Below are 17651 nucleotides of genomic sequence, written 5' to 3'. Positions count from 1 at the left end.
GTAGACGGTACTTATCATGCCTCAATATGTGGCCCAGATATTAAAGTTTTTTTTGTTTAATTGTGCTCACGATTTCTATTTTTTTTTTCGATTCTGTGGATAACCTCTATATTGGTGACATGCTCGATGCATATACGAAGAATGCGTCGTAGTTTTTTCGTGAGCGTCTTTGTCAGCCTCAGACTCTATAGTAAGATCGGAAAAATGTAGCATTTAACTAGACGTAGTTTTAGGGGAAGAGATAAATCTTTACTTATGAGGAGCTTTTTCATGTTGTTGAATGCTGATCTAGTTCGTTCTAGTCTTGCCTTAATGTATGTTCCCATTTTTAATTTCCGTTGGTGCCAAGGTATACATAAGATTCTACATGGTCAATTAGTATGTTGTTTATCCGAAACTGTCGAGCAGGTTGTTACTTCTTGCTTATCAGAATTAATTTTGTTTTCTTGACGTTAAGGCTCAGGCCGTATTCATCACTAACTGAATTAACTCTTTCCATTGCCTGCTGTAATTCATATATGCTACTGGCAAGAATCACCGTGTCATCGGGATATCTTATATTGTTGGTTAAATCACCGTTTATTTTTATGCCATCATTTGCATTTTCCATACATTTTTTAAATATTTCCTCTGCCGGACACCTCTTTTAGTTGGCGAATCGACATAATTCGTCGACCAATTTTATCGTTTTTGTCCTTTTTTTATTGAAGACTCAAAATTTGGTAAATTGCCATTATATAAAGGAAAACGTGTCACCCATTTTTTGGTTTGTATATTTACGGTTTGTTTTTTATCTTTGTTAAGGTTCCACTAAATGTGCTTTTGGAAGAAAAAAACGTCATGTACTGGTATAAAAAGTTTCACGGCATCTTTACTAATGATACAACTTTGGAAGGAGAAGTATTGTATTCGTGTGAATATAAAAAAGATAATGTAACGCAAAAAAACGCGGAATATTTGACTGTTGAAAGTATGTACTACTTATGTGATCTTAAACGCATCAAAATAACCAAAATTAATATTTTACTCTCAGTTTAATATGTTATCCAGTAATATTAGTGTAGTCAGTAAAAATTGAGGGGCTTAAAATAGAAAGGGTATAAGTACTATTTCCAACATTTCGAGATAAACGCGTTTAAAGTTAATACACTGTAATAAAATCTGGATTTGACACCTTTGTGTACACTAACAAAATATTGTTTCTATTAATTTCTGTTTCCCGAATCAGGTCGATTTTTATTTTTAAATAAATATTTTTTGGCATATATATCATACTAGTGGCGTCATCCAGTTGGACGTGATGACGGAATCGAGGATTTTTTAGATAAGAGTTGTATGCTAGCTCATTCGAAAGGTTATTCGATAATTATCTATACAGTAATATAAACATTAAAAATTTATACAAATAATAATTTATACAGGGTGTCCACAAAAACTTTTTAATTAAATTAATTGACACAAGTAGAAGAAAATGTTTGTAATCTGCGAAAAGCAATGTTTATTTATGAAATAAACATTTTTTTCTGTTTTCTGACAGCAGTAAAATGTATTCTAAATTAAATAAATTACTTAATTTATTAAATATGTAATTTATTTAATTTAAAATACATTTTATTACTCTCAGAAAACAGAACAAAATGTTTATTTAATAAATAAACATTGCTTTTCCCTTACGTTAAATGTTCAAATTGCCAAGAGGCAGTAAAAACATATATATGTATATTCTTCTTCCTGTTTCAATTAATTTAATTAAAAATTTTTTTCGGGCACCCCGTATATATTATAATGTTAATGTAGAAATATATTTTGTATTTTACGACTTTATATCATTATTTTTAAACTGAGGGTTAAATATTGTATATAGGTAAATATTTTGACATTGTTAAGTTATTTTCTTATAGACCTTGGCCTACAGTTAAAAAAATCATAGTTACCTTCCCCATGAGACTTCGTTAATTCAGTTATTCATGTCAAGTCGGACAACTTTTCTAATACAGAAAAATTTTCGGGAGAGGGCGTTTCGTAAATATAGAGGTTTCTAAACTTTGGTGCGTCCGACAACTACTAGAGCACCCTTAAAAAATTGTCGGACAAAATTACCAGTAAATTTTAAGTATTTTTATCAAACAATCGTGTAAAAAATTATAAGAGTTGGAGGGGTTTATATTTATGCCCTCACAGATGATTTTTGCAGGATTATTTAATAAAAATATTATATTTCTCCAACTACAAACAAACACAAGTAAACTAAATATCATACAGATCTATGCATCCGAGATCATACTGCAGATAAATCCGAGGACGAAATTGAACAATTCTGCGAAGAAATCAATCTAGTATTAAAATCGACGAAACCACGAGACATCACCGTAATTCTAGCTGATTTTAACTCAAAAATTGGTAAAGGAAAAAGTGGCAAACATCTAGGAGAATACGGACTCGGTAAAAAAAATGAACGAGGTGACAGGCTGCTTCAATTCTGTCAGGAGAATAAGATGATTGTATCTAATACATTCTTCAACTTACCAAAGAGAAGACTTTATACGTGGAAATCACCCCAGGACAATGGCCAAAGAATAATTCGAAACCAGATTGATTTTTTACTGATAAACGAACGATACAGAAACTCCTTAAAATCCGTTAAGGCTTACCCAGGCGCAGATATCCATTCAGACCATAACCCTCTAATAGCGCAAATGAGTATTAAACTAAAAAGATTGGAGCAGAAAAGAAGAGCAAACCAGATAGACGTCAGTCATTTATGTAACCTGGAGGTAAAGGAGGAACTGCAAAGATGTATTAATAGTAATTTGAAAATACTTCATGAAAAAGAAACATCTCAGCCAACGAACAACAGAGATAAAAAATGGCAAATCGTAAAAATGGCGATAACAAATCCTGCGAAGAAAATTCTGACTAAAGAAAAACCAAAAATAAAGCAAAGATGGATGACTGATAAAATCCTTCTTCTCATGGACAATCGGAGAATAATGAAAGGAAAAAACGAACAAAGGTATAAACAAATACGGAAAGAAATCAAAAAAGAAATCAGAATAGCAAAGGAAGATTTTTATAAAAGAAAATGTGAAGAAATAGAGCAATTGCAGGCAAAACATGATATTTTTAATGTACATAAAAAAGTGAAAGAACTTGCAGGTATGCATACACAAAAACGTAAGCAGCCAAATACCCTGTATAATGTCAACGGAAACATAATAAGATAACTAGAAGAACAGTTAAAGACATGGAAAAACTATGTTGAAGAACTCTTTGCAGATGACAGACAACAATCTGAATTAAGTAACATACAAGGAGACGAAGGTCCAGAAATAACGGAAGAGGAAGTAATGTACGCACTAAAAAGAATGAAAAACAGTAAAGCCCCAGGTCCAGATGAAATACCAACGGAAATCCTTAAACTGATAGAAGACTCGATCCACATTTTAGTTGAACTTTTCAATAGCATTTATACATCAGGAAAAATACCACAAGAATGGCTTTTATCCACCTTTGTTATTATACTATAAAAGATGAATGCCAAACAATGTAGTGATTACCGTACAATCAGTTTGATGAGCCATGTACTGAAAATATTCCTGAAAATTATACACATTAGAGTACAAAGAAAACTGGAAATGGACATCAATGATACCCAGTTTGGATTCCGAAATGGACTCGGAACAAGATAGGCGTTGTTTGCACTGAACGTTATATTTCAAAGATGTCTTGACATAAATCAAGATGTATTCATGTGTTTCATAGATTATAACAAGGCCTTTGATAAAGTGCGGCATGATCATCTAATCAGACTCCTGGCAGAAAAGAATTTAGATAAACGAGACATCCGACTAATAGCAGATATGTACTGCAATCAGAAAGCAGTAGTGAGAGTAGAGAATAATACCACTGAAGAAATTGAAATAAAGCGAGGTGTGAGACAAGGGTGTATACTGTCACCAATCCTGTTTAATCTCTGTTCCGAAGATGCAATGAATAGAACACTCTCTGAGCAATCCATAGGTATTAAAATAAATGGTGTTAGATTAAACAATCTGAGATTTGCCGACGACACCGTTCTGACCGCAGAAACACTTGAAGAGCTACAGACATTTGTGAATAAGATAGCAGACTGCAGCGAAGGATATGGACTATCTTTGAACATAAAGAAAACTAAATTTATGGTAATATCGAAGTCAACACGAAATGTCCAAAATTTATATTTACACAATGAAATTATCGATCGAGTTAGCAAATACAAATATTTAGGCACTTTTATGAATGAACACAACGATAGCTCAGCAGAAATCAAAATAAGAATAGAAAAAGTCAGATCCATATTCACTAAAATGAAGAGATTGTTCTGTGGAAGAGATTTGAGCCTTGAAATGAAACTTCGCCTGATGAGATGTTACGTACTTTCTGTGCTGTTCTACGGAATGGAGTCATGGACGCTGAAAAATATTGATACCAAAAAATTAGAGGCATTTGAACTGTGGATGTATCGCAGAATCTTGAGAATATCATGGACGGAGAGAGTCACAAACGTCGAGGTCTTGAGAAGAATGAATAAAGAAAAGGAAGTCATATTTACGATCAAAAAACGAAAACTGCAATACTTGGGACACATTACAAGAGGCGAAAGATATATGAACTGCTTCGAATAATTATGCAGGGGAAGATAGCAGGAAAAAGTTAATAGGAAGAAGACGAAACTCTTGGCTAAAGAATCTACGGGAATGGTATAGCTGTAGCAACAACGACTTGTTTCGGTCAGCAGTTTCGAAAATACGTATAGCCCTGATGATCGCTAACCTTCGGAACGAAGATGGCACTTAAAGAAGAACTGACAATATTGACCGACAAATGTTTCACGGTACTCGGTACTCCAGTTGTTGTCGGATGCATCAAAGTTTAAAAACCTCTATATTTACAAAACGCCCCCTCCCGAAAATTTTTCGTATTAGAAAAGTGGTCAGACTTGACATGGAGAGGGAGATACACATGATTTTTTAATTGTGGGTCCAAGACCTATTATGTTTTAGTAAGGGTTTTTTTTAATAATATTAAAGAAAATGTAATTTTATTAGTATGTAGATATCAATGTCAAAATGCTATAACATTTTAAATGCTGTATGAGTGAATATAAAAAAGAGACAAATCTAGAAGTGTTTTTTAAGGTTTTTATTATAAATAGCAGTTTTTAGGAGAGATTAAAAAATAAATTCCCATATCTTTCAACTTTAAGTACTAGGCCTGCATTCCGCGTACCTACAAAAAAGTTTATTAATAGCAAGCTGAAAATTTGTTAATGGTGTCTAGTCAGACAAACTTTAATGTATGGGAACACTGGAACAGGGAGAGTTTTAATTGTGGAACGTGTCAACATGACAAGTTTATGATTGCGAAAACCAGCAGGTTGCTTTTATGTTTATTCAAAGCACAGTTTATATATAATACCGGGTGTCCACTTATATTTTTCCCCATTTTAACTGCCTATAACTTCTAAACGGCTTAAGATAGAAAAATGCGGTTTTCGCTGAAATGTTTTATTTTAGTAAAAGTTTTGTCTGAATGTATTGAATTTTTTATATCACTTTTAAATACAAAATTAAAATATCGGATTTTTGGAAAAAAACGTTGTTGACTTTTTTTAACGGAACACCTAGTATATTTTTTGGTAAATTGAAAGAAAGGTCATTCACCTATCCAGCGATATAAAGTTTTTCAAAATCGGTTATCAAATCACTGAGTAATTAATTTTTAAAATGAGAGGTGCAATGTGGATATCACATACCTAAATAACATAACTAAGCAAAATGATATTTTGTTATGTGATTTCCACATTGCATCTCTCATTTTAAAAATTATTTACTCAGTCAGTTGACAACCGATTTAAAAAAAAAAATTTATATCACTGGATAGGTAAATGACCGTTTTTTCAAGCTACAGAAAAATATACTGGGTGTTTCAATAAAAAAAGTGAACAACGTTTTTTTTTCAAAAATTAGCCATTTTTTATTTAAAAGCGATATAAAAATGGTCATTTACTCAAAAACTTAAAAAAAAAACGGTTATTTACCTATCCAACGATATAATTTTGCTTAGTAATGTTATTTAAGTACCTATGTGATATCTACGTTGCACCTCTCATTTTAAAAATTAATTACTCAGTGATTTGACAACCGATTTTGAAAAATTTTATATCGCTGGATAGGTGAATGACCTTTCTTTCAACTTACAAAAAATATACTGGGTGTTCCATTAAAAAAAAGTCAACAACGTTTTTAAAAAAATCCTCCATTTTTCTTTTCGTATTTGACAAAACTTTTACTAAAATAAAACATTTCAGCGAAAACCGCATATTTTTATCTTGAGCCGTTTAGAAGTTATAGGCAGTTAACATGGGGGAAAATATAAGTGGACACCCGGTATATGAAAAATGTTTGTCCGACAAATATGTTAAACAAATATACAATATGTCAAGCAATTGTAACAAATTAATTGGAAGTTCTGATCGACAAAATACATGGAACGTTTTCCTTGTCTGACGTTCAACACCTGCGCAACCTGTTCCACAATTAAAACTTCCCTTTTTCCAGCGTTCCTGTACATCAACGCTTGTCTCACTAGACACCCTTAAGCTATTAACAAATGTTCAGCTTGTTATTAATAAACTTTTTTGGTACGAAGGATCCAGGCCTATACTATAATATTTTTAATACAGCTTCTGTGATGTATGTACCTGTAAACATTAAATGTAGCATCAATTAGGCTGTTTATTTTTCAGGATGACGATAACGTTCCTTACGATAACAAGTTAGGATTTTCTTTTGTTGTCTCAGATGTAAATCAGATGGGTTCGTACATGTGTACATTTTCTAAAGGCAATGAAACCTTTGAGATGATCTACACAGTAGAGCTGGATCGTAAGTCTAAGAGCACGGTTTTTTTTTCATCTGCTCTGGTGGTGGACCCGTTTTGGTGCTTATATCTGACATATACCATTTAAGTTTACCAATTTAATGAAAGTAATATATAAATCTATTAGCATTGTTTAAAAAATAATAGTTAGTCAACGCAATGAATAAATTTGTTTGATTCTAACTGAGAGAGTCATCAGATGTCACCACTGTTTCTGTCAGGGTCGCAATGTCACGCGTAACTAGGATAAATCTAAAATGCATAGACACCAATTGGATACGATCCTATTCATATAGTCTGGGCTGATTATCGGAGAATAGGCCATTTTTGGGAAAAGTTATTTACCAGCAATTTTATTGCTGGAATCGAATCTTATGATTGTATATATTAATAATATAGATATGCAAAGTCCGCAGATAGTGTGCTACTTTTTTTATAAACAAAATGGCGCCCGAAAATCGTGTTTTTTTCAATTTTTGCTCTATAACTCCAAAGATTTTAACTTTAGACCAAAAACACTCAAATAAAAATTCACCGCAATTAAATTCTGCATAGAGACGTGTTTTTTTCGGTTTACTTCGACGAAAACTTTCCCCGGAAAAAGCGGGTTTTTCCAACAAAATCTTTAATTTTCAACAAAACTTTTAGATAAGTAGTTGTTAATAAATAATTAAATAACTTGGTAACGTTAAAGCCCTTTCCGTATATATTATAATTCCAGAAGCCGATGGAAATTGAATGAACAGTTTAGCAACAATTGAAATGTTAATTAAAAATTTACGGTCGCTATAATAACGACAATAACTAAGATGCATAAGAATAACTATGATTTTTTCATAAAAAGACACTATACCTATCTAATGTACTTACAGAATTGAAATTGGACTATTTAGGCGGCCTCAGGAATATTTTAAAATTATAAACAATTTTTTGGCTTATAAACAAATAGAATATCTCGGGAAATATTAAACTAAATTAAATTGAGAAGACGGTATTCGAAAGACAGCGGCAGGACGCTTCTTTTAAAAGAAAAAACGTTTAATTATGACGAGTAGTTCCTGAGATACAACCGGTCAAAGTTGACCGAAATTTACGGCAAAGATATAAACAATAGGATCATAATTTTCAAACCATCACCTTTTTGTTTTTGTGCTGTTTCTCCACACCAATTGTCATATCTTTAAAATCCTCATAGCATATATTATTATAATAAAAACTATCGATATTACTATTGAAAATTGCCAAAAAGAGCAAAATTCCAATCAAAAATTAGGTTGGAGAAAATGTAACCCTCAAAGTTCAAAATCGGTATACGTTAAAAAAATGCATTTTCTCGGCTTCCCATGGAGCAATTTCCTTCATTCTTTTTTTGTTCCCAAGTAACTCGAGTAGAGCCATCGAACTAACGCATTATTAAATGTCAAACTTGCTTTTCTTTTGTTATAATAAATTAATTTATTTATTTTAACACAATATTTTAATTTGTTTAAATAAAAATTGTTAAAATAATTATACAGCTTTCAAATGAGAATATTTATGTGTTTAACTTTAAAAGGTACACTTGTAGAAAGTTTATCTAAAAAAAAAGCCTACAACTGGAAAAAATATGTAATTTTCTGTTCTTATAAATAAATTAATCTATTATAACAAAACAAAAGCAAGTTTGACATTTAATAATGCATTAGTTCTATGGCTCTACTCGAGTTATTAGGGAACAAAAAAAGAATGAAAGAATATGCTCCATGGGAAGCCGAGAAAATGCATTTTGTTAACGTATACCGATTTTGAACTTTGAGGGTTACATTTTCTTCAACCTAATTTTTGATTGGAATTTTGCTATTTTTGGCAATTTTCACACGTATTATCAATAGTTTTTATTATAATAATATACATATGTTATGAGGATTTTAAAGATATGAAAATTGGTGTGGAGAAAGAGGACAGAAATAAAAAGGTGATGGTTTGAAAATTATGATCCTATTGTTTATATCTTTGCCGTAAATTCCTGTCAACTTTGACCGGTTGTATCTCAGGAACCACTCGTCATAATTAAACGTTTTTTCTTTTAATAGAAGCATCCTGCCGCTGTCTTTTGAATACCGTTTTCACAATTTAATTTAGTTTAATATTTCCTGAGATATTCTATTTGTTTATAAACCAAAAAATTGTTTATAATTTTAAAATATTCCTGAGGCCGCTTAAATAGTCTAGTTTCAATTCTGTAAAGTAAATTAGATAGGTATAGTGGCTTTTTATGAAAAAATCATAGTTATTCTTATGCATCATAATTATTGTCGTCATTATAGCGACCGTAAATTTTTAATTTACATTTTAATTGTTGTTAAACTGTTCATTCAATTTCCATAGACTTCTGGAATTATAATATATGCAGAAAGGGCTTTTACGCTACCAAGTTATTTAATTATTGATTAACAACTACTTATCTAAAAGTTTTGTTGAAAATTAAAGATTTTGTTGGAAAAACCCGCTTTTTCCGGGGAAAGTTTTCGTCGAAGTAAACCGGAAAAAACACGTCTCTATGCAGAATTTAATTGCGGTGAATTTTTATTTGGGTGTTTTTGGTCTAAAGTTAAAATCTTTGGAGTTATAGAGCAAAAATTGAAAAAAACACGATTTTCGGGCGCCATTTTGTTTATAAAAAAAGTAGCACACTATCTGCGGACTTTGCATATCTATATTATTAATACGTACAATAATAAGATTCGATTCCAGCAATAAAATTGCTGGTAAATAACTTTTCCTTGTATTTTGCTAATTAGCCCAGAGTAATAACACAGCAACTCGCATACTCGCATACATAATTATGTCATGCTATAATATGTACTTATAGTGTATAGTAGCATGACAGCATTAATTCAATTTCTAAATATATTCTTCCATAAATTTATTTTTCTTAATATGTATGCGAGTTTTAGCCAAACAGAGAGCAAAGAAAGCAAAAGATTTTAATCAGATTAGATGTATCCGAGATGAAAATAATAAAATACTAGTTCACGAAAATGATGTCAAAAAGAGATGGAGAAAGTACTTTGACAGCTTATTAAATGAAGAATTTGACAGACAGCATGTGGAGTCAAAGGAGACAGTAGCAGCAATGGTCACCAAAATAACAAACGTGGAAGTGGCTCAAGCGCTTCAAAAAATAAAGAAAGGAAAAGCGGTAGGACCGGATGATATTCCTGGGGAAGTATGGAAAGCATTGGGAGAGACAGGAACAAGGTTGCTAGCAGGTTTATTTAATAGAATTATGGATATTGGACAAATGCCAGACGAATGGAGAAGCAGTATACTAGTACATGTCTACAAAAACAAGGGAGGTATTCAGCAGTGTACAAACTACAGGGCTATAAAACTGCTTAGCCACACCATGAAAATATGGGAGAGAGTAATTGATAGACGGATACGTGAAGAGACCGATATATCCGAGAATCAATTTGGCTTTATGCAGGGCAGATCAACAACAGACGCAATTTTCATTATAAGGCAGTTGATGGAAAAATACAGGAGTAAAGAAACAAACGCTTATATGGTATTCCTTGATCTTGAGAAAGCATATGATAGAGTTCCTCGAGAGATTCTGTGGTGGGCACTCAATAAGAAAGGATTCCCTGGTTCATATGTAAAGATTGTGAGGGATATGTATGAGGGAGTAACGACTAGTGTTAGGACAGGTGTGGGAGAGACTGATACATTTCATGTGAAAGTAGGATTGCACCAAGGCTCGGTGCTTAGTCCGTATTTATTCTCATTAGTTTTGAACCAGATAACAGCGAAACTACAGGGTAACATTCCATGGTGCTTAATGTATGCTGATGATGTCGTGTTTAGGAAATAGTGAAAGAGACTTAGAAAAAAAAACTGGAATAGTGGACACGAGCTCTGGAGGAAAAAGGTTTAAAACTTAGTAGGACAAAGACAGAGTATTTGGAATGTTCATTTAAAGATGTAGTTACTACAAATAAAATGGTATCGTTGAGATCGGTATTACAGAGTAATGGAGAAATAGATGGAGATGCATGCAGTAGAATTAGGGCTAGATGGATGAACTGGAGGAAAGCGAGTGGTGTGTTGTGTGACAGAGAAGTTCCAATTAAGCTGAAAGGAAAATTCTATAAAACAGCCATAAGACCGGCTATGATGTACGTAATTGAATGTTGGGCAGTGAAAGAGAAAGAGGAACAACTAATACATGTGACGGAGCTGAGAATGCTTAGATGGATGAGTGGAGTGACAAGAAAGGATAAAATTAAAAATGAGTATATTAGGGGAAGTCTAGGTGTGGCACCAATTGATGCCAAAATGAGAGAGCATAGGTTGAGATGGTTTGGTCATGTTCAACGTCGAGACGTTAATCATCCAATACGAAAAGTAGCTGAAGTGCAGATTTCTGGAAGGAGTAGGAGAGGAAGACCAAAGAAGACGTGGGGGGAGACGATTAGGCAGGACATGTTGGTAAAGGGGATTAATATTGGTATGACCCAGGATAGAATTGTGTGGAGAAATGCAATTAGGGAAGCCGACCCCGCATAGGGATAAGGCAAAGAGAATGATGATGTATGCGAGTTGGTGTGTTATGAATTTGGTCGTATCCAACTTGGTGTCTATGAATTTTGGATTTATAATAATTACGCGTGACATTGCAACTCTGACAGATATGGTGGTGACTGTCTCAATTAGGATCAAACAAATTTATTCATTCCGTCCACCAACTATTTTTAATTATAATTAGATTTATATTAATCTCTAATAAAATTTATGAATTATAATGCGTTTCTTGAATTTGGCAGGTTCCTAAAAGGACCAAAAACATTATACTCTGTTTACAAATCATTAATAGTACAGTTTTTATTATAGTCGAATTATTTGGTAGATTTACCTGGAAAGTTTTCCGGGAATTTTGAAGATGGGTAGCTTTATAGATTGCGGTATGATCTTTTTAAATTTCAACTTTGCTACCTCGTATCTTCGCTACTCGCGCCACCATATTGAAAAAATGGCGCCTAATAACAGTTTTTGTGAATATATACTTTCCGACGCATTTTACGAAAAAAAAAATCTATGTACAGAATTTGCTACAGAACTATAACAAATTTGCTACAATTTATGTATTTATAGTTTTTTTCATAAAATCAATAGTTCGTGGCATACGAGCAGGGCCGGATTTACCACTAGGCCGACTAGGCACTGGCCTAGAGCGCCAAATTTGTTAGGGCGCGGAACAGATTTTGTTCGGTGCATCATAAAACCGGCAACCAACTTAAGCAGCACTATCCATTAGATAAAAAAGACAGTTATTTAACTGATAAGCTATTTTCTCGTAAACTTAAAAATGGAGAAATAATAAATATAAATTGGATGTGATTTTCTCAGAGAAATGGGTATGTGTTTTGTGTACCATGCATGTTCAGTTGTTCTGCTAACGCAAATACATTTACAACCGGTTTTAGTGATGGGAAAAATGATTCACAAAGAGTGGTAGACCACGAAAATTCTCCTTGTCATAAGTCGCACCAGAAAACGTTAAAATTGAGAGGTCAAATAAAAGGACATGTTAGTTAAGTCTTACTGATCAGTTAAAAAAGGAAAATAAAAACTGGAGGAATGTTCTTAAGCGTGTTGTTGCCCTGTAAAAGTTCTCTCCACAAAAGGATTAGCTTTTTGTGGCAGCCATGAATATCTAGGACTGTTTGATCAAGGCATCTTTTTAGGTTTAATACAATTTTTATTCGAATTTGACTCCTTTCTTGCAGAGCAATTGAAAGTATATGGCGATGTAGGTTCAGGTATAACTTTATACATCTCCTAGTCAACATATGAAGAAGTTATCCTTCTTATGGCTGAAAATTTTCGAATACAAATACTAAATGAAGCTAAGAAGCAAAATATTTTGGGAATATGGTAGACTCCACTCCAGACATATCTCATATTGACCAATTAACGTTGGTACTAAGGAATATAACTAGAGATGGCATACCCGTAGAACTAACTCTTTTTATGTTTTTTGTCTAACGTCGGACACAAAGCTGAAGAGATTGTAAATGCTATTATCGATGTTTGTGATAAATTCGATTTGAATGTCATAAAATGCCGTGGTTAGTCATATGACAATGCCAGTAATATGGCAGGGACTCAGGTGTTCAAACCAGAATAAAAAAACTATGTCCTCAGGCTGAGTATGTCCCAAGTGCCGCTCATTCCTTAAATCTGGTAGAATCTGTAGCCGTTAGTTCATGTGTGGTTGCTGTTTGTTTTTTGGTCTACTTCAAGAACTGTACAGTTTTTTCACAAGTTCAACACATCGATGGGAGCTTTATTTGAACCAAAATGCTCTGTGGTACTTCAAAGCCTATCTAAAACACCTTGGTTAGCGAGAAACGATGCTTGTAGAGCTCTGAAAGACAATTGGTAGGCAATTACAGAATCTTTGACACTAATAGAGAATGACAGGAACGAAAAACCTTCATGCCGTAGTGATGCATCTGCTCTAAGATTAAACCTTGAATTACTAGAGACAGTAGTATTTTTGTCCATATTTTGGAGTACCATTTTAGAACGATTACAAAAAGTCAGTACTAAGCTTCAGTATGAAACTACAACTTTAAGTAAAGTAAAAGGATATTATTACCAGTCGTTGGCTGGTTTTTTGGTAGAGCTTGGTAAAACCAAAAGTTGGTTGGTTATAAGGGGGTTGGGGGGAGGGGGAGATCAAGACGTAGGGCGCCAGAAATATTAATGCCTCAGGGGTTCAACATGTAAATCCGGTCCTGCATACGAGCGTCTCAAAATAGGTACATTTTAATAGCTGTTAAACAACTTATTTTCACAACAACTGCGCTTTTTTATTGTGGTATCCTCTGGACATGTTTTATCATCTTGTGAGCAAGAGATAAAGAAATCAAGACTTGATGTCACTCCCTGATGATGTAAATAGGACTCAAATACAAAAATTTGTAGCTCCGATGCTAATTCTCCTAATCTTGAAACTAAAGTTGCATCGATTCGCTTAGAGGCTTTTGTCAATGTAAATAAACAATTGGATTTTGTTTATGCTACCCTAGGAGACACTACAGTGTTTTTCTTCAAAATTTTAAATGTCTTTCTTTAGAATATTTTTAAGAAGCCAATTAAAACCTTATACATAATTGGAGAAAAAATGCAGCAATTCTGCGTGGGATAATTTTCCTTTTAATTAAGACTGCCAGACATTAAGAAATGCGATATAATTACATTTAGTAAGTTGGAAACTTACAAAGATAAATGATATTGTCAGATGTGGATGTCAATTTACATTGTTTCTTTTTGTACGACTTAATAAAATCATTTTTAATGTTATCATTATATTAATATAATATTTGATTTTAAGTTTGGTTGCAGTGCTCTTGGTAATAATATGTTTGTTTGTCATGCTTTATCTGATTTTGTGCTGCTGTTTTAAATAATATTTTTATGTTTTTCTTCCACATTTTAACACTTTATATATCTGTTTCGTTTATTAACATGGTACACTTTACATAATAACTACACTAAAATTAATGTTTCACAGTTTTCTCTATTTTTGTGCACATCTTGTCTCTTTTTAATGTTTTGTGTTTGATAAATGCTTGGATAATAAATATGAAGAATTTTTAATTGTTAGATAAAAATAATTACGAGATTTTATTTAAATTTATCCAAACATTTACCTATGTTTTGCTTATTTGCTTGTTTTCTTTTTCATAGTGTGTCTCAAGAAGTTTTATTCAATAGAAAAAAGGCCTATCAACAGACAATAAACAAACTTTTATATCTAAAACTGCATAATAAACCCCTGAAATTAGTCTTCCTACCAAACACGGAAAAATCGTAGTGCCTTCTGCTCTATTACATAATACAGGCAAGATATCAACAAAATGAGCCAAACGCCTGGGTAGCGGGTAGACTCTCTTTACGATTCCAGTAAAGACAGGTCTGCTTCAGGGCTTCGCCCCTGACCTTGCGTACGCGAGCTCGGCTTTTTCTCCCAATCCTATTCCGGGAGAGAAGCGGATCCTAGTCCCTATATCCTACCCACCAACCCAAACCTACCCAAATCCTTCCCTCCTCAACCCGCACTGGACCAGCGTGAGGAGATAACGGTTCAAACCTTCTAGTCAATGGATAGCACAAAAAAGAAAAGGCCTTCAGTCCCCTGCACTCCTTAAAGTCTTGATCAAGACAGCGATCAAACAACAGACGGAAGAGGAGGTGTAAAGAATCCCTAAGCAGGACCGGACTGCCACAAGATGACAATTTGGCTATGTTCTTACAACGACAATAGACGACAATAGATTCCCAGAAATAGGAAATGAACTAAAGGATATAAAATGGGATATCCTGTGTAGATGTGAAACCAGAAGAAAAAGTGATGAGTATGTAATACTAAAAAATGGCACACACTTTATGCATAAAGGTGGCGAATACACTGGAGTGGAATTCTTGGTAAAACAAAGCCTCACACAGTGTATCGAAGAATTCAAGCCCATATCAGACAGAGTAGCATATCTTATCATCAGAATTAATAAAAGACCCACTCTGAAAGTGATCCAAGTATACGATAGAGGAGAAATGCTTCTCAATTTCATGAATGAACATAACATGTACTCAATGAACTCCTTTTTCAATAAAAAAACCAAGCAGAAAATGGACATGGATGAGCCCCGATAAAAAGACAAAGAATGAAATAGATTATATCTTAATGAAAAATAGAAACCTAGTAAAAGACGTATCGGTATTAAATCAGTTTGACCTAGGAAGCGACCATAGACTAATTAGAACAAAACTAGTAATAAACAAAAAACTTGAAAGAACAATAATACATAAAAAAAGGTACAAATGGACATCTGAAGAAATAAAAAATAGTGAATTTAATAAAAAGATAATGCATGCATTAAATCAAGTTAACATGTAACAGATAAACTCAAATGATATTGATGATTTGAATAACCTTATAACCGAAACAGTGAACAAAAGCATTCTGCAACTGAAAAAAAAAACAAAAACAACACACAATGGATTAGACAAAGAAATATTACACCAAATAGAAAAAAGGAAGATCTTAAATAAATCTAACAAAAAGGGAACCGCAGAATATAGAGAACTTAATAGACAGCTTAGAAAAGGAATCAGAAAACAAAAAAGAAAAGAAGAAGAAAAATTAATAACAACAACTATTGAAAAAAATAAGAGTATGAAATAATGAACTGTCCGTATTGACAGTTCATTGGTATGAAATGACTCAGACCGACACTAGAACGACGTCAGATAATATCATTAATGGGAAAAGACGAAAATAAAATCACAACTAGAGAAAACATACTAAAACGAATAGAAGAATTTTACACGGAACTCTACAGAACACATCAACAAGACGATGAAATGAGACTAGCACGGAAATTAATAGAAAATGTTGGATTTCAAAAGTAACAATTTCAGAGGTAACTGCAGCATTGGGAAACATGAAGAGAAATAAAGCTCCAGGAGAAGATAGGATTACCATAGATATGATATTAGAAGGAGGTAAGGAACTCATTGCAATTGTAACTAAGCTTATAGACAGTTGTTTACACCAGGGCAAAGTCCCTAAGAGCTGGAAAAACTCTAAAGTAATCTTATTGCATAAGAAAAGTGATAATCGAAAGTTGGAAAACTACAGGCCCATCAGTCTATTGTCACACCTATTTAAAATACTCACCAAAGTCATAACTACTCGACTAACAAGAAAATTAGATGAATACCAACCATATGAATAGTCAGGTTTTAGAAAAGGCTATTCAATTTCCGATCACCTGTTAACCACAAAAATATTAATATAAAAATGTAACGAATACAAGTTTCCAGTTTTTATAGCAATTGTAAACTACGAAACTATAGAACACACGGCCGTAATAAACGCAATGCAAAATTGTAGAATAGACAGCAGATATATTAACTTAATAAAAGAAACTATGAACCAAGCTACAGCTACATACTACCTAAATGAAAATGAATATACGAACCCTGTACCATTAAACAGGGGAGTCAAACAGGGAGAAACTCTATCACCCAAACTGTTCACCTTGGTTTTGGAGGACGTTTTTAAAAATCTAAATTGGAAATATAAGGGATTAAACATCAATGGCCGCTACCTCAGTAATCTACGATTTGCGGATGACATAATCCTGATAGCTACTGACCTAGAAGAACTGCAAACCATGCTTTCAGAACTACACACAGAATCTTCTAAAATAGGACTGAAAATGAATTTAAACAAAACAAAAGTCATGCACTCCGAAGAAACGATGACAATAATAAACAACAAAGTTATAGAAAAAGTTGAAGAATATGTATACTTAGGACAAAAAATAATACTAAATAGGGAAATTCAAACGGAAGAAATAAAAAGAAAAAGAAAGTTAGCATGGGCACCATTCGGTCTTCTTCTTCTTTGAGTGTCTCTCCTATCGGAGATTGGATATCATTAGGGCGATTCTAATTTTATTTACTGCTGTTTTGAACAATTCGTTAGTGGTACAGCCAAACCACTCTCTCAAATTTCTCATCCAGGACATTCTTCTACGGCCTGGATTTCTTCGTCCTTGGATTTTTCCTTGCATTATGTTTTGTAGGAATGTGTACTTTTGTCCCCTCATCAGGTGGCCTAAGTATTCAAGTTTTCTCTTTTTTATATTCAGTAGAACTTCTGGCTTGTTATT

General features: G+C 33.2%; 1 protein-coding gene across 3 annotated transcripts in view; it reads left to right on the top strand.

Moving 5' to 3' along the window:
* Positions 1-17651, top strand: part of LOC114340514 (vascular endothelial growth factor receptor 1) — a 194871-nt gene that overhangs the window by 112576 nt on the left and 64644 nt on the right. For 2 of the 3 annotated variants that reach the window (XM_050653313.1, XM_050653304.1), the window contains exon 5: positions 805-970. In XM_050653313.1, the coding sequence (XP_050509270.1) occupies positions 805-970 (166 nt within the window). Of the gene's footprint in view, positions 1-804; positions 971-6787; positions 6927-17651 lie in introns of all 3 variants that reach the window. The other variant, XM_050653312.1, reaches the window with a different exon arrangement.

Source organism: Diabrotica virgifera, chromosome 1, assembly GCF_917563875.1.
Source record: "Diabrotica virgifera virgifera chromosome 1, PGI_DIABVI_V3a".
NCBI classification, from domain to species: domain Eukaryota; kingdom Metazoa; phylum Arthropoda; class Insecta; order Coleoptera; family Chrysomelidae; genus Diabrotica; species Diabrotica virgifera.
This window is presented reverse-complemented; position numbering and strand designations above follow the sequence as displayed.